The following is a 15,570-nucleotide window of genomic DNA, read 5'->3' as shown; positions in this document are numbered from 1 at the left end:
TTTAGGATAGGTAGTGTTGGTCCAACATGTTTCAAATGCTAATTATTTCTGCACAACATACATGTCCTGTGAAAGTGAACGTCCTATCTCTAGCCGTTCAAGGTATCTTGTTCTTTTTCTGAATATAATTTGTGTATGCCCATGAAAAGCGCATTTAGACTAAGCTTCATGTCCCTGTTTTCTCTTTGCGTTCTGCCCAAACTTCCCTCATTCGTGTGCTGTGTTTTTGCTTCTGTTCTTCGATCTGTCCTGTGTTCTCTTCGGCTTCTCTTTTGTCCTGTTCGCCCAGTGTAACTTCAACCTCTGGCTGTGTTCTTGTCGTCTCCCTTCGGTCCATTGTGTTCGCTTGTTGTGTGGTGTCTCTTGTAGTTTTTTCTTCTGATCAGGTTTCTAAGGAGTGTTTTGTTTTTATTCTTTCCTATGTGATGTTGAGTTGTTCCATGCCATTTCTTACTTCATTCATCCAATTGGTTTTTTGTTTTTTGTTTTTTTTTTTTTTTTCCTTGTGCTAACCCAGTCCAAGATCTGTCTCGTTATCCTTTGTGGTGCCATTCTGCTGCGGTGACCGTAAACCTGTAGTCTTCGTTCGCTGATTTGGCCTTTTATTTTCTCTGTGTGTTCGAATAGTTCTTCAGCTGGCCTCTTTATCCATACCGCGTCTTTTTGCGTCACCCCGAATATTTTCCTGAGTACTTTTTGTTCCGTTTTCTCTATCTGTTTGATTCGTGTCTTTCCTTGTACTATTGTGGTCTCGGCTGCGTATAGTGCTTCTGGTAGCACCACCGTCTCGTAGTATTGTAGCTTGGCCTTTCGTGAGATAGCTTTCTTATTGCAGTGATTCCAAGTTAGTTTGTAGGCCTTCCTAGTTTCGCTCTTCTCTCTCCATTAGATACCTTATTTCTTCCTGTAATCTGTATTCTTTCTCCTACGTACTTGAAATTTTCTGTTCTGAGAATTTTCCCATATTTTGTGTGTAGTGATGGGTGTTTTTGGGTGTTCATGAACTGTGTTTTCTCGTACGATATCTGTAGTCCGGTCTTGGCTGCGATGTCGTGTAGTTCCTCTATGGCTCTTATTGTTTCTGTTTCTCGTACCGTTACGATGGCTAAATTGTCTGCGAAAGCTAGTCATTTGACTCTTACTTTTCCTAACAGTACTCCTTTCTGTGTATTTTCTGATTCCTTCACTGTTTTGTCTAGAACTATGTTGAACAGTAATGGCGAGAGACCGTCGCCCTGTCTGACTCCTGCTCTGATTTCGAATTGTTCTGAGAGCTCTCTACAGAACTTCACTTTAGATGTTGTGTTTGTTAGTGTTTGCTGAATTGTGGTTAGTCTTCCTATCTACTCTGTATTCTTTCAGGATTTTAAAGAGGTTTTCTCTGTCTACTGAGTCGTACGCCTTCTTGAAATCGACGAAGATGATGGTTACGTTCTGTTTGTGTTGCAGTATCATCTTAAGGTTCCATATCTGTTCAGCGCACGACCTATTTTTACGAAACCCAGCTTGCTATTCGCCAATCAGGTGGTCTGTTTGATTCTCTAATCTATTTAGAATCTATTTAGCAGTGCTTTCGAAAGTATCTTATATGTGATAGATAACATCGAGATGCCCCAATGGCTGTTTGGACCCGACTTATCCCCTTTCTGGTGTAGCGGGTGTATCAGTTTTGAGCGTCATTCTTTCGGTATCTCTTCTGTTTCCCATACCTGTTTCATGATGTGTATGTGTTCTGTGAGATCCGGGTCTTGTAGCTACCAGAATTCCGCGATGGCTCCATCCTGTTCTGGTGCTCTATTGTTCTTGAGTTTCTTGATGATTTCTCTTACTTCTTCTATCAATGGTGGTTCCACATCTGGGTTTGGTGCGGGTTCCTCTGTGTCTAGTTTGTCTCTGTTGGTAATTCTGCGTTTAGGAGTTTCTCGAAGTACTTCGCTAGGAGGCTACGGTTGTTCTTTGTAGTGGTCTCTAGTCTGCCATCCGGTCTCCTAAAGCAGAGGTTCGGTGCTTGGTATTTCATCATGTTTTCTCTGAACGTCCTGTAGAAATTCCTCGTGTTGTTGCTTATGAAGTCTGCTTCGTCTTTTCTAGTTTCGTGTTTCTTTACGGATAATTATACTTGTGTGTTTCTGTGATTTGAGAAATTTTTGCCAGTTTCCTGGTATCTTGTTGCTATTGAACTTCTTCCATGTGTTGATTCGTCTTTCGATTGCTAGGCCCCATGTTTGGTTTCACCAACGGCGTTTCCTGGTTCTCGGTGCTTCGGTGCTACTGCTATTTTCATGGCTTCCTGAAGCTTTCCTGATAGCTGTTCCCAGTTTTGCGTTCTTCCTGTCTTAAATGTTTTCAGTATTTTCTCTTGGTTGAGTGTTAGATATTCTGGGTCTGGTCTCATGATCTTAGTTTTCTGTTGTTTCCTCTTAGGGATTAGGCATGTCTTTATCTATAGTACCTGGTGATCCGAGTCACAGAAGCCCTTTCGAGTGTTGTTGTTCTGGATTTCCCTCTGTGATTCTCTATGTATTATGACGTTGTCGACCCGTAATTCTTTCTTGCCCTTTGGGAATTTCCATTTTTGTATGGGTTTCTTGAAGTTCTTTGACATGACTTTGAGGTTATGTGTCTCACAGAATTCTATTTGGGGCCGTTTAGGTTTGTGTCACGGTGTAGTGTGTATCTTCCTGTAATGTGTCTGTATTTCTGTTCTTTTCCTAGTTTTGCGTGGAAGTCTCCTAGAATAATTTTAGTTCGGTGTGTAGGTATTTTCTTGATTGTCTCCTCCATTACTGTCCAAAAGTACTCAATGGCCTATGGGTCCCTCCTGTTGTGGTGAGCCGGCCGTAGTGGCCGTGCGGTTCTAGGCGCTACAGTCTGGAACCGCGCGACCGCTACGGTCGCAGGTTCGAATCCTGCCTCGGGCACGGATGTGTGTGATGTTTTTAGGTTAGTTAGGTTTAAGTAGCTCTAAGTTATAGGGGACTGATGACCTCAGCTGTTAAGTCCCATAGTGCTCAGAGCCATCTGAACCATTTGTTGTGGTGATTTATTGGTGTGTGTGCGTGTATGCTCTGTTTTCCGACTTAATTTTCAGTGTGGTGATTCTTTCGTTAGGCGATGTGAAGTCCATTACAGCGTCTGTGATCGTCCTGTGTGCTGCGAATCCTGTGCCATAGAGCCTGAGGTTCTTTCTGTGTAGCGATGGTTTTCCCTTGTATACAGGGTGTAAATTTCAAGTTGACAAACCAGAATAACTCGAAAAACAAGCTTCACACGAAAAAATGTGTAGAATCCAAAGTTGATTATTTTCGAGGGGGACATCTGCTGGTGCTAAAATAAGCCCGCCACCCCAGCTCACTGGGGGGTGGGGCTGGAGGCAACTTTAAAATTTCAAATGGGAACCCCCATTTTTATTGCAGAATCAGATTATACACAAAAAACTACGTACATTTTGTCTTAAAGATTTATTTTGAATCTTGGTAGTTGGCGCTGTAATTAAAGAAAACCCATCTTTTCGTTTTTTCGTGGAAAATGGTTGCATATAAATAAAAAATACTTATTTACTTCGTAAAATTTGATTCGCTAAAACTAAACTCTCCCTCTCTCCCCATAGCGTGGGATTTGAGAGAGAGGAATTAGAGTTTTAGAAACGTCGACCCAAATATTTTTGAATTAGAGAGGAATTTGAGTTTTACAAAGATTTGGGAATTAGAGAGCTTTACAAATGTTGACCCAAATATTTGTAAAACTTTATTTGGGTCAACATTTGTAAAACTCTAGTTCCTCTCTCTCAAACCCCAACCTATGGGGACAGAGGGGGAGTTTTAGTTTTAGCGAATTAAAATTTAGGAAGTAAATAAGTATTCTTTTATTTATCCGTAACCATTTTCCACGCAAAAATGGATTTTCTTAAATTACAGCGCCAACTACCAATAACCAAAACGAATGTTTAAGACAAAATGTACGTAGTTTTTTATGTAGAATCTGATTCTGCAATAAAAAATTGGGGTTCCCATTTGAAATTTTAAAGCTGCCTCCCGCCCCACCCCCAAGGGGCTGGGATGGCTGGCTAATTATAGCAGATGTACCCCTCGAAAATAATCAACTTTGGATTCTACACATTTTTTCGTAGGAAGCTTATTTTTCGAATTATTCTGGTTTGTCAACTTAATATTTACACCCTGTGTTCTACAGTTCGCTGTGTTGAAATGGCCTTTTATATATACCCTGGTGTGCAAAATTATAAGACGATATAAGGCGAAAGTAACAAAGTAATTTGCGCAAAATGTTTAGCTGTTAAGCAACATAGCTCCCACGAAAATGGTTCAAATGGCTCTGGGCACTATGGGACTTAACAGCGGAGGTCATCAGTCCCCTAGAACTTAGAATTACTTAAACCTAGCTAACCTAAGGACATCACACACATCAATGCCTGAGGCAGTATTCGAACCTGCGACCGTAGCGGTCGCGCGGTCCCAGACTGTAGCGCCTAGAACCGCTCGGCCTCCCCGGCCGGCTCCCATGAATCGACGAGACTTTGACCGTTGGAAGAAAGAAAGGCTACATTCAAGGATAGAAGGTAATCGAATGAAATACGCACTGAGACGAACGAAAGTGATACTTTTATTGAAAGACAAAAATTACATTGAAGTCACCGTGATTCGTAACAGTCCCCTGGATATTACGAGAGGCGGCTCATGGTGCTTAATGGAGTGGGTGTAGTGACCACTACCGGCAATGCATGCTCTTCAACGTGCCCCCATTCTGGTCACGAGGTTGTAAGGATTTCCTGTGGGATATGTTCCCATTCCGCCACCAGCGCGGTTGACAACTGGTGGATGGTCAGTGGCACATGTGGACGTACTGCAACGCGCCTGCCCGCCGCAACAAACACGTGCTCGACGGGACTTAATTCCAGGGAAAGGCAAGCCCATCCATTCACAGAATATCATCTAGTTTCAGGAATTCCTCCACCTCCGCTGTTTGATGCGGTCGCGCATTGTCATTCACAAAAATGAAGTCCGAGCTGAAAAGTCCCCTAAAAAGAAGCACATAGGAAAGAGTATAGTGTCACGATAACGTTGAGCAGCAAGGGTGCCATCTTCAATTATTTGGAGGTCAATTGGAGGTCAGTACGCGGGTGCAGCACGATGCTTCCCCACCCCACATCACCAGTACCACCACAACGATCCTGATCGACAGTCTTCCTCGGTGCATTACGTGTTCCTATCTCTGGACACATAAGGACATTTTGAGCTTCCTTGTCAATTAAAGAGTTCAATTACCCGTATAGAAGAATCTGATCTGAGTTTTAATTCGTTGCGGAATATTAAATAAACTATGAATACTGCTGATAGCTGTTTTCAATAATACCAAATAATACCTGACATTCAGTATGTTGGGCGCTTCTTCGGAGAGACCAAAAATGCTGAAATATCGTTAATTACAGTAATCGTTTTCGATATCATCCTAACATCTCTAAGATTATTAAGACAGTATGGCTCCTCGGAATATAGAGTACGGTGTTTTCCCAACAGCACTGCGCTTTGAAGTATGGGTTTCGTAATCCTCTACCAGCACCCATACTAACATGCTGTTTGTTCTTCACACCTTTACACGTGTTCATTTTTCGCATTTACAGGTGTCTCATTTCTTTCAGAGAATATTTTGTAATCAACTCTAGCAGTCGAGTTATAGTGTACCTATGTTCCTTCTTTTGCAGGGCGGACGCCTCTCCCGTGGACGGTGAAGGTGGGACACCTGAACACAATGGCCTCACTGAGTTTGGAAAGGTGACGACATTTTTTAAAACGTTTATGTAGGTTACGCATTATGTGCTTTGTTACTCAGTTGAATCCATCATATCAGACAAGTACATTCTTATTTTTACATTACACAAGTGCAGTATATTTACAAATTTTGTGGGTTTTCAGCCTAATTAAATAATGAAACGTAAAAGAAAGCCCAAAAATTAAAAATAACAACATAAAGTTTAAGGAAGTTTCTCCCAATTTCTCCTTGAATCAATCTATATTTATATACACTACTGGCCATTCAAATTGCTACACCATGAAAACGACGTGCTAAAGACGCCAAATTTAACCCACAGGAAGAAGATGCTGTAATATGCAAATGATTAGATTTTCAGAACATTCACACTAGGTTTGCGCCGGTGGCGACACCTACAACGTCCTGACATGAGGAAAGTCTCCAACCGATTTCTCATACACAAACAGCAGTTGAGCGGCGTTGCCTGGTGAAACGTTGTGGCGATGCCTCGTGTAAGGAGGAGAAATGCGTACCATCATGTTTCCGACTTTGATAAAGGTCCGATTGTAGCCTATCGCGATTGTGGTTCATCGTATCGCGACATTGCTGCTCGCGTTGGTCGTGATCCAATGACTGTTAGCAGAATATGGAAACAGTGGGTTCAGGAGGGTAATACGAAACGCCGTGCTGGATCCCAACGGCCTCTTATCACTAGCAGTCGAGATGACAGGCATCTTATCCACAAGGCTGTAACGGATGGTGCAGCCACGTCTCGATCCCTGAGTCAAGAGATGGGGACTCTTGCAAGACAACATCCATCTGCACGAACAGTTAGACGACGTTTGCAGCAGCATGCGCTATCAGCTCTGAGACCATGGCTGCTGCATCACAGACAGGAGCATCTGCGATGGTGTACTCAACGACGAAACTGGGTGCACGAATGACAAAACGTCATTTTTTCGGATGAATCCAGGTTCTGTTTACAGCATCATGATGGTCGCATCCGTGTTTGGCGACAACGCGGTGAACGCACATTGGAAGCGTGTATTCGTCATAGCCATACTGGCGTATCACTTAGCGTGATGGTATGGGGTGCTATCGTTTACACGTCTCGGTCATCTCTTGTTCGCTCTGACGGCACTTTGAACAGTGGAAGTTACATTTCAGATGTGTTACGACCCGTGTCTCTGCCCTTTATTCGATCGCTGCGAAACCCTACATTTCAACAGGATAATGCACGACCGCATGTTGCGAGTCCTGTACGGGCCTTTCTGGATAGAGAAAATTTTCGACTACTGCCCTGGCCAGCACATTCTCCAGATCTCTCACCAACTGAAAAAGTCTGGTCAATGGTGGTCGAGCAACTGGCTCGTCACAATCTGCCAGTCACTACTCTTGATGAACTGTGGTATCGTGTTGAAGCTGCATGTGCAGCTGTACCTGTACACGCCATCCAATCTCTGTTTGACTCAATGCCCAGGCGTATCAAGGCCGTTATTACGGCCGGTGATGGTTGTTCTGGGTACTGATTTCTCAGGATCTATGCACCCAAATTGCGTGAAAATGTAATCACATGTCAGTTCTAATATAATATATTTGTCCAATGAATACCCGTTTATCATCTGCATTTCTTCCTGGTGTAGCAGTTTTAATGGCCAGTAGTGTATTTATGTTCGAACCTCCTTTGCCTATTACTTTAAGACATCTTCACTGCATTTAATCGAAAATAATACATCTTGTTTTTATATGCGACGCTTATAGATTAAATGACATTTCACGCCAAATTGTTTTATATCAATAAATTTTTACTGGCAGTTATTCGTTTCTCCGGCTATTATCTGCTCTATCTCTTAGAAGTTGCACTGTCAAAACCTAATAGCTATAAGTAGTAATTTATTTAAAAAAATTATGGCGAGAACCGATTTCTAACCTGTAACTATTGGATATAATAATGAAACTACTTTATTCAATATTAAATCTACTGAAGATGCCAAAAAGTAAATGGCGAAATACCTCTAGAACATAAATAAGTATAGACTGCAGCGAGAAAAAAGTGTTTCACTTTATAAAATCAATATTTATGTACTTGCTGCGGAAAATGGTGACACTAGAGCCCTAGTCACTTCTTCGTATCTCACAAAGGACAAGTTGTAGGACTTTAAACCAAAGTAGCTCATAGATAAAATGATGGTATTATCAGGATTTCATTAAGTTACTCACATACAAGAAGCACGTTAATGACAAAATTTAGTAAATTTTCAGTAGTGAACCGAGTGAAAGAGCGTGCTAACTTACGAAACATAGTACTCCCTGCAAGCGAGGCCGACAGCGTTACCTGGTGAAAGTCGTCGAGTAAATACGGTCTACTTTTATTTCTGCGTATACAATGTGTATTTTCAACATAAGGGAGGAAGTGATCGTAGCCGTACAAAGACTGTTTTCAAAAATATGGAAATATATAGGAATATGTCGATACAAAAATACTAGCATAATGTAATACCGAAAGAGTTTCTGAACAAATAAATCTTCATTACAGTATATTTAAAGATTAAACGTATATGACTGTATAAGCCAAATATATTGTAGTAATATCTTTACTTTCTTGAAATCTCTGTGGCCATTTATATGCAGGCCAATCACGAAGAGCTATAACTACCAGACTGACTGATTATGAAAGGAGTTGGAGACCGAAAAAGGAAGATTGCAACATTGCAGAATATGCTCTGAATGAACGTCATTTATACGACATTAAATGTGATGTTCTCCATAGAGGAACCAAAAGCAGGAAACTAATATTACCCGAAATTCTGGCCATTTATAATTACCAATCAAAGAATCCTGATCTCGTCCTCTTGACCAAACATTCCAGTTACTCACCCTCACTAAAGTAGCAGCAGCCACTTAATATTTCTCTCACCACTAAATAATATGCTCGTTATAAATGTTCCACACTCACATTTCATAGACTCCTTTGTCCCCTCTGCCCCCGCCCCCTTTCTCCGCCTGTCACACAGTAGTCTGTACCATGAAATGAAATGAAATGATCGTGTGTCGATGTTGGCACAGAGGCCCAGACCTGGAAAGTTCGGCAGCAGGGTTACAATTCTTATTTTAGGTGACGCCACATTGAGCGTCTTGCACGTCGGTGATGATTCGATGATGATGAGGACAACACAACACACAGTCCACGAGCGGAGAAAATATCCAACACGACCGAGAATCGAACCCTGGCCTGCTGCATATCAGCCAAACACGTTACCACTCAGCAAGCAGTACCATTGCTCAGTTGGACAACGTATTTGGCTTACATATTCATAACCTTTTAATCCTTGAATATAATGTAATATAAGATTTATTTGTACTGAACCTCTTTGGGTATTACATTATGTTAATGTTTTTGTATCGATATATTCGTAAAATGTCCCATATTTCTGAGAAACAATCTTTGTGCAGCTGTGAATACTTGACCGAAGTTGTGCGAACAATTTGTTTAGTAGTACGTAATCTGACGATGGCCTAGGAAGCCGAATGCCTGTTCGAAACGAACTGTTAAGTACATTTTATCATGGGACATTACTATTGTGTATTCAAGTTTTTGATATGTCTGTGTTCCTCCAAGAATCGACGGAATGTTCCATAAACTTTCGATATTTACTCCGTCTGTTGAATTGCATTTACCGAATTTTTTCTGTAGACTCATTCTTGCCGGCCGCGGTGACCGAGCGGTTCTAGGCGCTTCAGTCCGGAGCAGCGCGACTGGTACTGTCGTAGGTTCGAATCCTGCCTCGGACATGGATGTGTGTGATGTCCTTAGGTTAGTTAGGTTTAAGTAGTTCTAAGTTCTAGGGAACTGATGACCTCAGATGTTAAGTCCCATAGTGGTCAGAGCCATTTGAACCATTTGAACTCATTCTTGATTTCCTCCAATTACCTTGATTAAGATTATTTTTGGATGTATGTGATGCAATGAATAACATTGTCAGCTGCGGGTCTGTGTATATTACTTACCAAATAGCGATCGGGATCGGTGGTCCACTCCACTGTCATCAAGCTCCTCTGTGGCAAACATAACCAATGGTAATCAACGCCGTAAAAGGATCGCAAACAGCGCCATCCACAAACTTGCTCGTGCGTGGTGCGGCTAGTGCAAGCCGATCAGCCAACCACTAATAGGAAGTACCTTCCATGGTGAGGTAGAACCGGACATCCCCAAAATTGGCCATAAACCCGTCATTTTTTTTTCTTTCTTCATCAGCCTTTTGACTGGTTTGATGCCTCCCGCCACGAATTCCTCTCCTGTGCCAAACTCTACATCTCATTGTAGCACTTGCAATCTAGGTTCTCAACTATTTGGTGAATGTATTCCAATCTTTGTCTTTCTCTAAATTTTTTGCTCTCGAGAGCACCCTCTAGTAACCATGGGAGTCATTCCCTGATATCTTAACAGATGTCCTATCATCCTGTCCCTTTTGCTGGTCAGTGTTTTCGACATATTCCTCTCCTCTAAGATTCTGCGCAGAACCCCATAATTCCTTACCATATCAGTTCATCTCATTTTCGACACCACATCTCAAATGCTTCGATTCCCTTCTGTTCCGGTTTTCCCGCTGTCCATGTTTCACTACCTTACAACGCTCGCTCCAGACGTACATTCTGATAAACTTCTTCCTCAAATTAGGGCCTGCGATTGATACTAGTAGACTTCTCTTGGCCAGGAAAGCTCTTTTTGCCAGTGCTAGTCTGCTTCTGATATTCTCCTTCCACCGTCCGTTATTGGTTTTTTAAGGTCACTTTCTTTTATTTCCATTATTGCTCCTTCGATGAATAGACTCAACAACAGGAGTGAAAGGCTACATCCTTATCTTACACCTATTTTAATCCGACCACTTCGTTCTTGGTCTTCCACACTTATTATTCGCTCTGGCTCTAGTGCATGGTGTGTAAACATCTTGCATCATATTACACTGTCGAACGCTTTTTCCAGGTCGACAAAACCTATGAACGTGTCTTGATTTTTCTTTAGTCTTGCTTCCATTATCAACCGCAACGTCAGAATTACCTCTCTGGTGCCTTTACCTTTCCTAAAGCCAAACTAATCGTCACCTAACACATCCTCAGTTTTCTTTTCCATTCTTCTGTATGTTATTCTTGTCACAACCTTGGATGCATGAGCTGTTAAGCTGATTGTGCAATAATTCCCGCACCTGTCAGCAGTTGTAGTCTTCGAAATTGTGGGGACAGTATTTTTCAGAAGGCCAGATGGTATGTGGTCCAACCCATGCATTCTACACACCAACGTGATTAGTCCTTTTGTTGGCACTTGCCCCAGTGACTTAAGAAATTCTGATTGAATGTTATCTAACCCTTAGCCTTATTTAATCCTAACTCCTCCAAACCTCTCTTACATTCCGATGCTGATACTGGATCCCCTGTTTCTTCTTCTGTCACATCGGACAAGTCTTCCCCCTCAAGAGGCTTCCACCCATCCCCTCTCTCCTCTGCGATAGTCTGTTAGTCTGACTTCGGAATCTCTGTCTAGCCATGATATAATCTAAGTGAAATCTTCCGCTATCACTCGGTCTTTTCCAAGTATACCTCCTCCTCTTGTGATTCTTGAACAGAGTATTCGCTATAACTTGCTGGAATTTATTACAGAACTCAATTAGTCTTTCTCTTCTCTCATTCCTTGTCTCACGCCCGTACTCTCTAGTAACCTTTTCTTCTGCAACTTCCCCTACAACTGCATTCCAGTCCCCCATGGCTATTAGATTTTCATCTCGCTTTACGTACTGTATTAGGCTTTCAATGTTATCATATATTTCCTCAATCACTTCATCTTCAGCTTGCGACGTCAGCATATATATCTGAACTATCGTTGTCGACGTTGGTTTGCTGTCTATTCTGATAAGAGCAACCCTATCACAGAATTGTTCACCTTAACACACTCTTTGTCCTACCTTTCTATTCATAGCGAATCCTACACCCATTGTACTATTTTCTTGCGCTGTTGGTATTACTAACCTATAACCATCTGACAATAAATCCTTGTCTTCTTTCAATTTTACTTCATTGACCCCTACTATATCTACGAGTAGATGGAGCCTTTGCATTTCCTTTTTCAGTTTTCCTAGCTTCCCTACCATGTTAGAGCTTCTGACATTCCACGCCCCGCCTCGTAGAACGTTATCGTGCCTTTACTTATTCAAACTTTTCTCAAGGCCACCTCCCCCTTGGCAGTCCCCTCCTGGAGATCCGAATGGGAGACTATTCCGGAATCTTTTGCCAATGGAGAGATCATCATCACACTTTTTTAATTACGGGCCACGTATCGTGTGGATACACGTAATGTGACTTTAACGCAGTGGTTTCCATTGCCTTCTGCGTCCTCATGCCGTTGACCCTTGCTGATTCTTCCGCCTTTAGGGTCAGTTTCCCACCTCGAAGACAAGAGAGTGCCCTGAATCTCTGTCCGTCCGCTCCTCCACCCTCTTTGACAAGTTCGTTTCCAGAATGAGAGTAAAGAAAACTTATTTTACTTATTTTGCACTGAGCCAACCAGTTGCAAAGTGCGACTTGCTCGTCAGTTTAGTTCATTCATTGATCACCTACAACTATAGCGCAATTGTCGTCATACTTTTGTCCTTTCTGAAGAAAACGGTTCAGTAACAAAGTGGGCCTTCCTAGTGTAAGCTACCGATCTGGTCTGCAGCCATAATGTCAATACAATGCTATTTTTCTAGACGGTGGTGCAGGAACTGAATCGTCTGGGCATCATGGTGGACCTGGCGCACGTGTCGCACCAGACGATGATCGACGCCATCAACGCTTCCGTTGCTCCCGTCATCTTCTCCCACTCGTCGGCGTACGCCATCTGCCAACACCACAGGAATGTGCGCGACGACGTGCTCAAGATGGTGGTGAGTAGACTGTCCTGCTCAACAGCCAAACTTTCTACCCGCCCTCTCTTTTAAAAACGATTCTAATTTATCAAACCCCTCCATTTACACTCAAGAGCAACCGTATTCGACACGTCTAATATAGGAATGTAGTATCCCTTTTCGGTATGGTGGCAGACGGCAAGGCGTTGTGTTGTAGACTTCGCCTGGAATCATCTAGAATGTTAGAATGTTGATAGTCCATCAACCGTCGTCCATCGAGATATGGGCAAACTCTTGCGAGCCTTTTCATATCTGTGTAATGATGTAAGAGTTATAACAGTCAAAATGGAAAAATAGAAGTACGGTAGCCAAGAACAAGAGATTGCCCAGGATCTGTGATGAGAGAGGGTGAAGCAGCTTGCATTAGTTTTGCGGTGAACGACAAATAGTTTTCAGATATCAGGACAAATGGTTCTGGGCATACTTCCAGCTAGTGAGATGAGTTACATGTTCCGCCTAGCTTGAAACTGACACTGAATTGATATCTTTGGGGTAAGGCATGATTCGTATTCGGTACCCCCCCCCCCCCCCCCTCCAAACCGGTCACGCACTCCTTCCTCACTGAGTAAGTCCTCAAAGCCCTATATGAAACTAATTTTAGCGTATTGGATAAAAAAGTGTAGTAAATATTTTTAACTGAAAATTCATAAAATGTTTCTAAGAGATCTCTTCCTCGTGACACTGATCCTTTCAATAAAAACACGTGTACATCTGGCAGCAGTAGAAGTAACATATTATTTAATTAAATATTTAGATAAATATCGTGTATTTTTTTCTAGGAAAGTGTAAATTTAAGGCACTATATGGAATGCCTAGGATATACGTAAAATGCCTACAACTTCTTGGAAAAATGTTTAGTTTAATAAATATTAATTCGATGCTTTTCCTAGGAAATGCATAAAATGCGTAAGTATTTTATAAACTGCGAAATGGATACAGACAAAGTATAAAATTACAATGAAATTACATGTTCAAACTAGAAACTGATATTCGTGGAAGTATGCACCGTCTATGCAAACTAATTGATGGCAAATTGTTTACTGCCATACGCGTTTCTCTTATTCATTTCGGAAGCATCATCAGTGCCCTGTAATACACGTTCCCTTTTATACAAAGAATAAAAATACTGTGTGGTAGATACAATATGCTGCTATATTACATTTTGTCGTGTCTTTCACTTGTTTTTTAGGTTAAAACCAACTTTTCTGGCACAAAGTTCGTAATGTGCTTATCGTTCGGTGTTAGTTACCATTTTCAGCGCTGTTAACTCATTTGTGTGGTCCTTGAGATGTATTCGGAAGTTTCCATACTCCAGCCGGCCGATTTATGGCGTTCTTTCACCCACATTTGTCGCAGACGGTACATACCTATAAGAATTTAAAGAAACTACGGAAAAGACGAAAAACAGAAAAAAGAGTATATAAATTTATGCATTTGATGAAAGTTAAATTGAAACACGAAAATTTCCACTATTGGGTAATGTCTGAAAATTGGCTTGGTTTGTCCTGAAGTGTTTTAACAGTTTTTTCACAGTTACTAGCATGTAATAAAAAATTGGAAAAGCAGTGTTTCGGAATTTTTACAAACAGAATAAACATTACTGACTCCAAGATCTCAGTTTTTATACACCCGTACTTCGAAAGTTACTCTTCGCCATCTGAAACTCTCTATAAATTATTTCCTTCATTGCATTTGCACGATCATCAACAACAAAATTTTCGCATTTTTCGCGTGCGGCATCCTACCGTTTACTGTGCGGAGATGCCTAGTGCCCAGGTCCCCCTCCCCCCACACCCACACACACAAGGAAAAATCCCTGATAGTACATGGAATCGAACTCGGCTTCTCATCATGGCTGCCAGGTACGCTGACCACTCTGCTACCCAGATGGATATCAGTTAAGTTCAGCGTAGTAAGACACACTGCAGCCCTGTGTCTCCGAGATGTCATAGTCTACAACAATGGGGAGGTTGGAAAAATATAATGACGACTTTCCCAGAACTGCCTTTCCGAGGCGCACTCATTGGGCGCGAATGGCACGGTAAGCTATGCCGATCCCCGGGTATCGTCTACATTTCGGAAGTCCCCCCGCAGCCTAGTGCAGCGAGAGAGCAGCGGACACCCGTCTGTGCGGCGGCTACTGCGGCCAGGTTAAAACAGCGCCAGCCCCGCAGCGTTGTCTCCCACGGATTCAAAGCCCAGCCGCTAATTGACGTTAACCACCCACGTGACGCGCTGCAGCGACCAGCCCTACGCTCTGCCGACTGTTTCCTTTCACTCTGCATACCGCGGCCTCAAGATTGTAACTGCTCCATTTGTTAGCGGTAGGTTAGATTAACAAGCGATTCTTTCGCGAAACACTATTCGGGAAATTCGTAGAGCCAAGATTTGAAGCTCAATGCGCAACGATTCTAATTCTGCCAACGTACATTTCGCGTAAAGGCCACGAAGATAAGGTATGAGAAATTAGGGATCGTACGGAAGCATAAGCACAGTCCTTTTACCTCGCTCTATCTGCGTGTGGCGTGAAACATATTTAGTACAAGGTACTCTCCGCCGTACACCGTACGGTGGCTTGAGGGGTATGCATATAGATGTAGATGTAGCAGATATAAATATCAACTCACGCCATATTAATTTAGCACTATCGTTATCGTCGTCTTAAAGCTATGAATTATACATTTTTACTGCATTTGGTCTCTAGTTTCCCAGCTCCTTAGCCAGTTATTTATACATTGTGTAAGAATCCTGTTTATTGGCAGCACTATAGACTGTGTTAATATCGCTGACAGCGCTCTGCCCCCTCGGGAAGAGATTCTGTGGTTGGACGGACTGGCAGTTAGCGAGTGGATATGGAAGTGTAGGG

General features: G+C 42.2%; 1 protein-coding gene across 1 annotated transcript in view; it reads left to right on the top strand.

Annotated features, from left to right (window-relative positions):
* The window catches only part of LOC126416294 (dipeptidase 1-like), a 306,787-nt gene that overhangs the window by 141,545 nt on the left and 149,672 nt on the right, over positions 1 to 15,570 (top strand). The window contains exons 6-7 of the mRNA XM_050083947.1: positions 5,720 to 5,789; positions 12,507 to 12,683. Coding sequence (XP_049939904.1) covers positions 5,720 to 5,789; positions 12,507 to 12,683 — 247 coding nt within the window. The remainder of the gene's footprint in view (positions 1 to 5,719; positions 5,790 to 12,506; positions 12,684 to 15,570) is intronic.

This window comes from Schistocerca serialis, chromosome 8 (genome assembly GCF_023864345.2).
Source record: "Schistocerca serialis cubense isolate TAMUIC-IGC-003099 chromosome 8, iqSchSeri2.2, whole genome shotgun sequence".
Classification (NCBI taxonomy): Eukaryota; Metazoa; Arthropoda; class Insecta; order Orthoptera; family Acrididae; genus Schistocerca; species Schistocerca serialis.
This window is presented reverse-complemented; position numbering and strand designations above follow the sequence as displayed.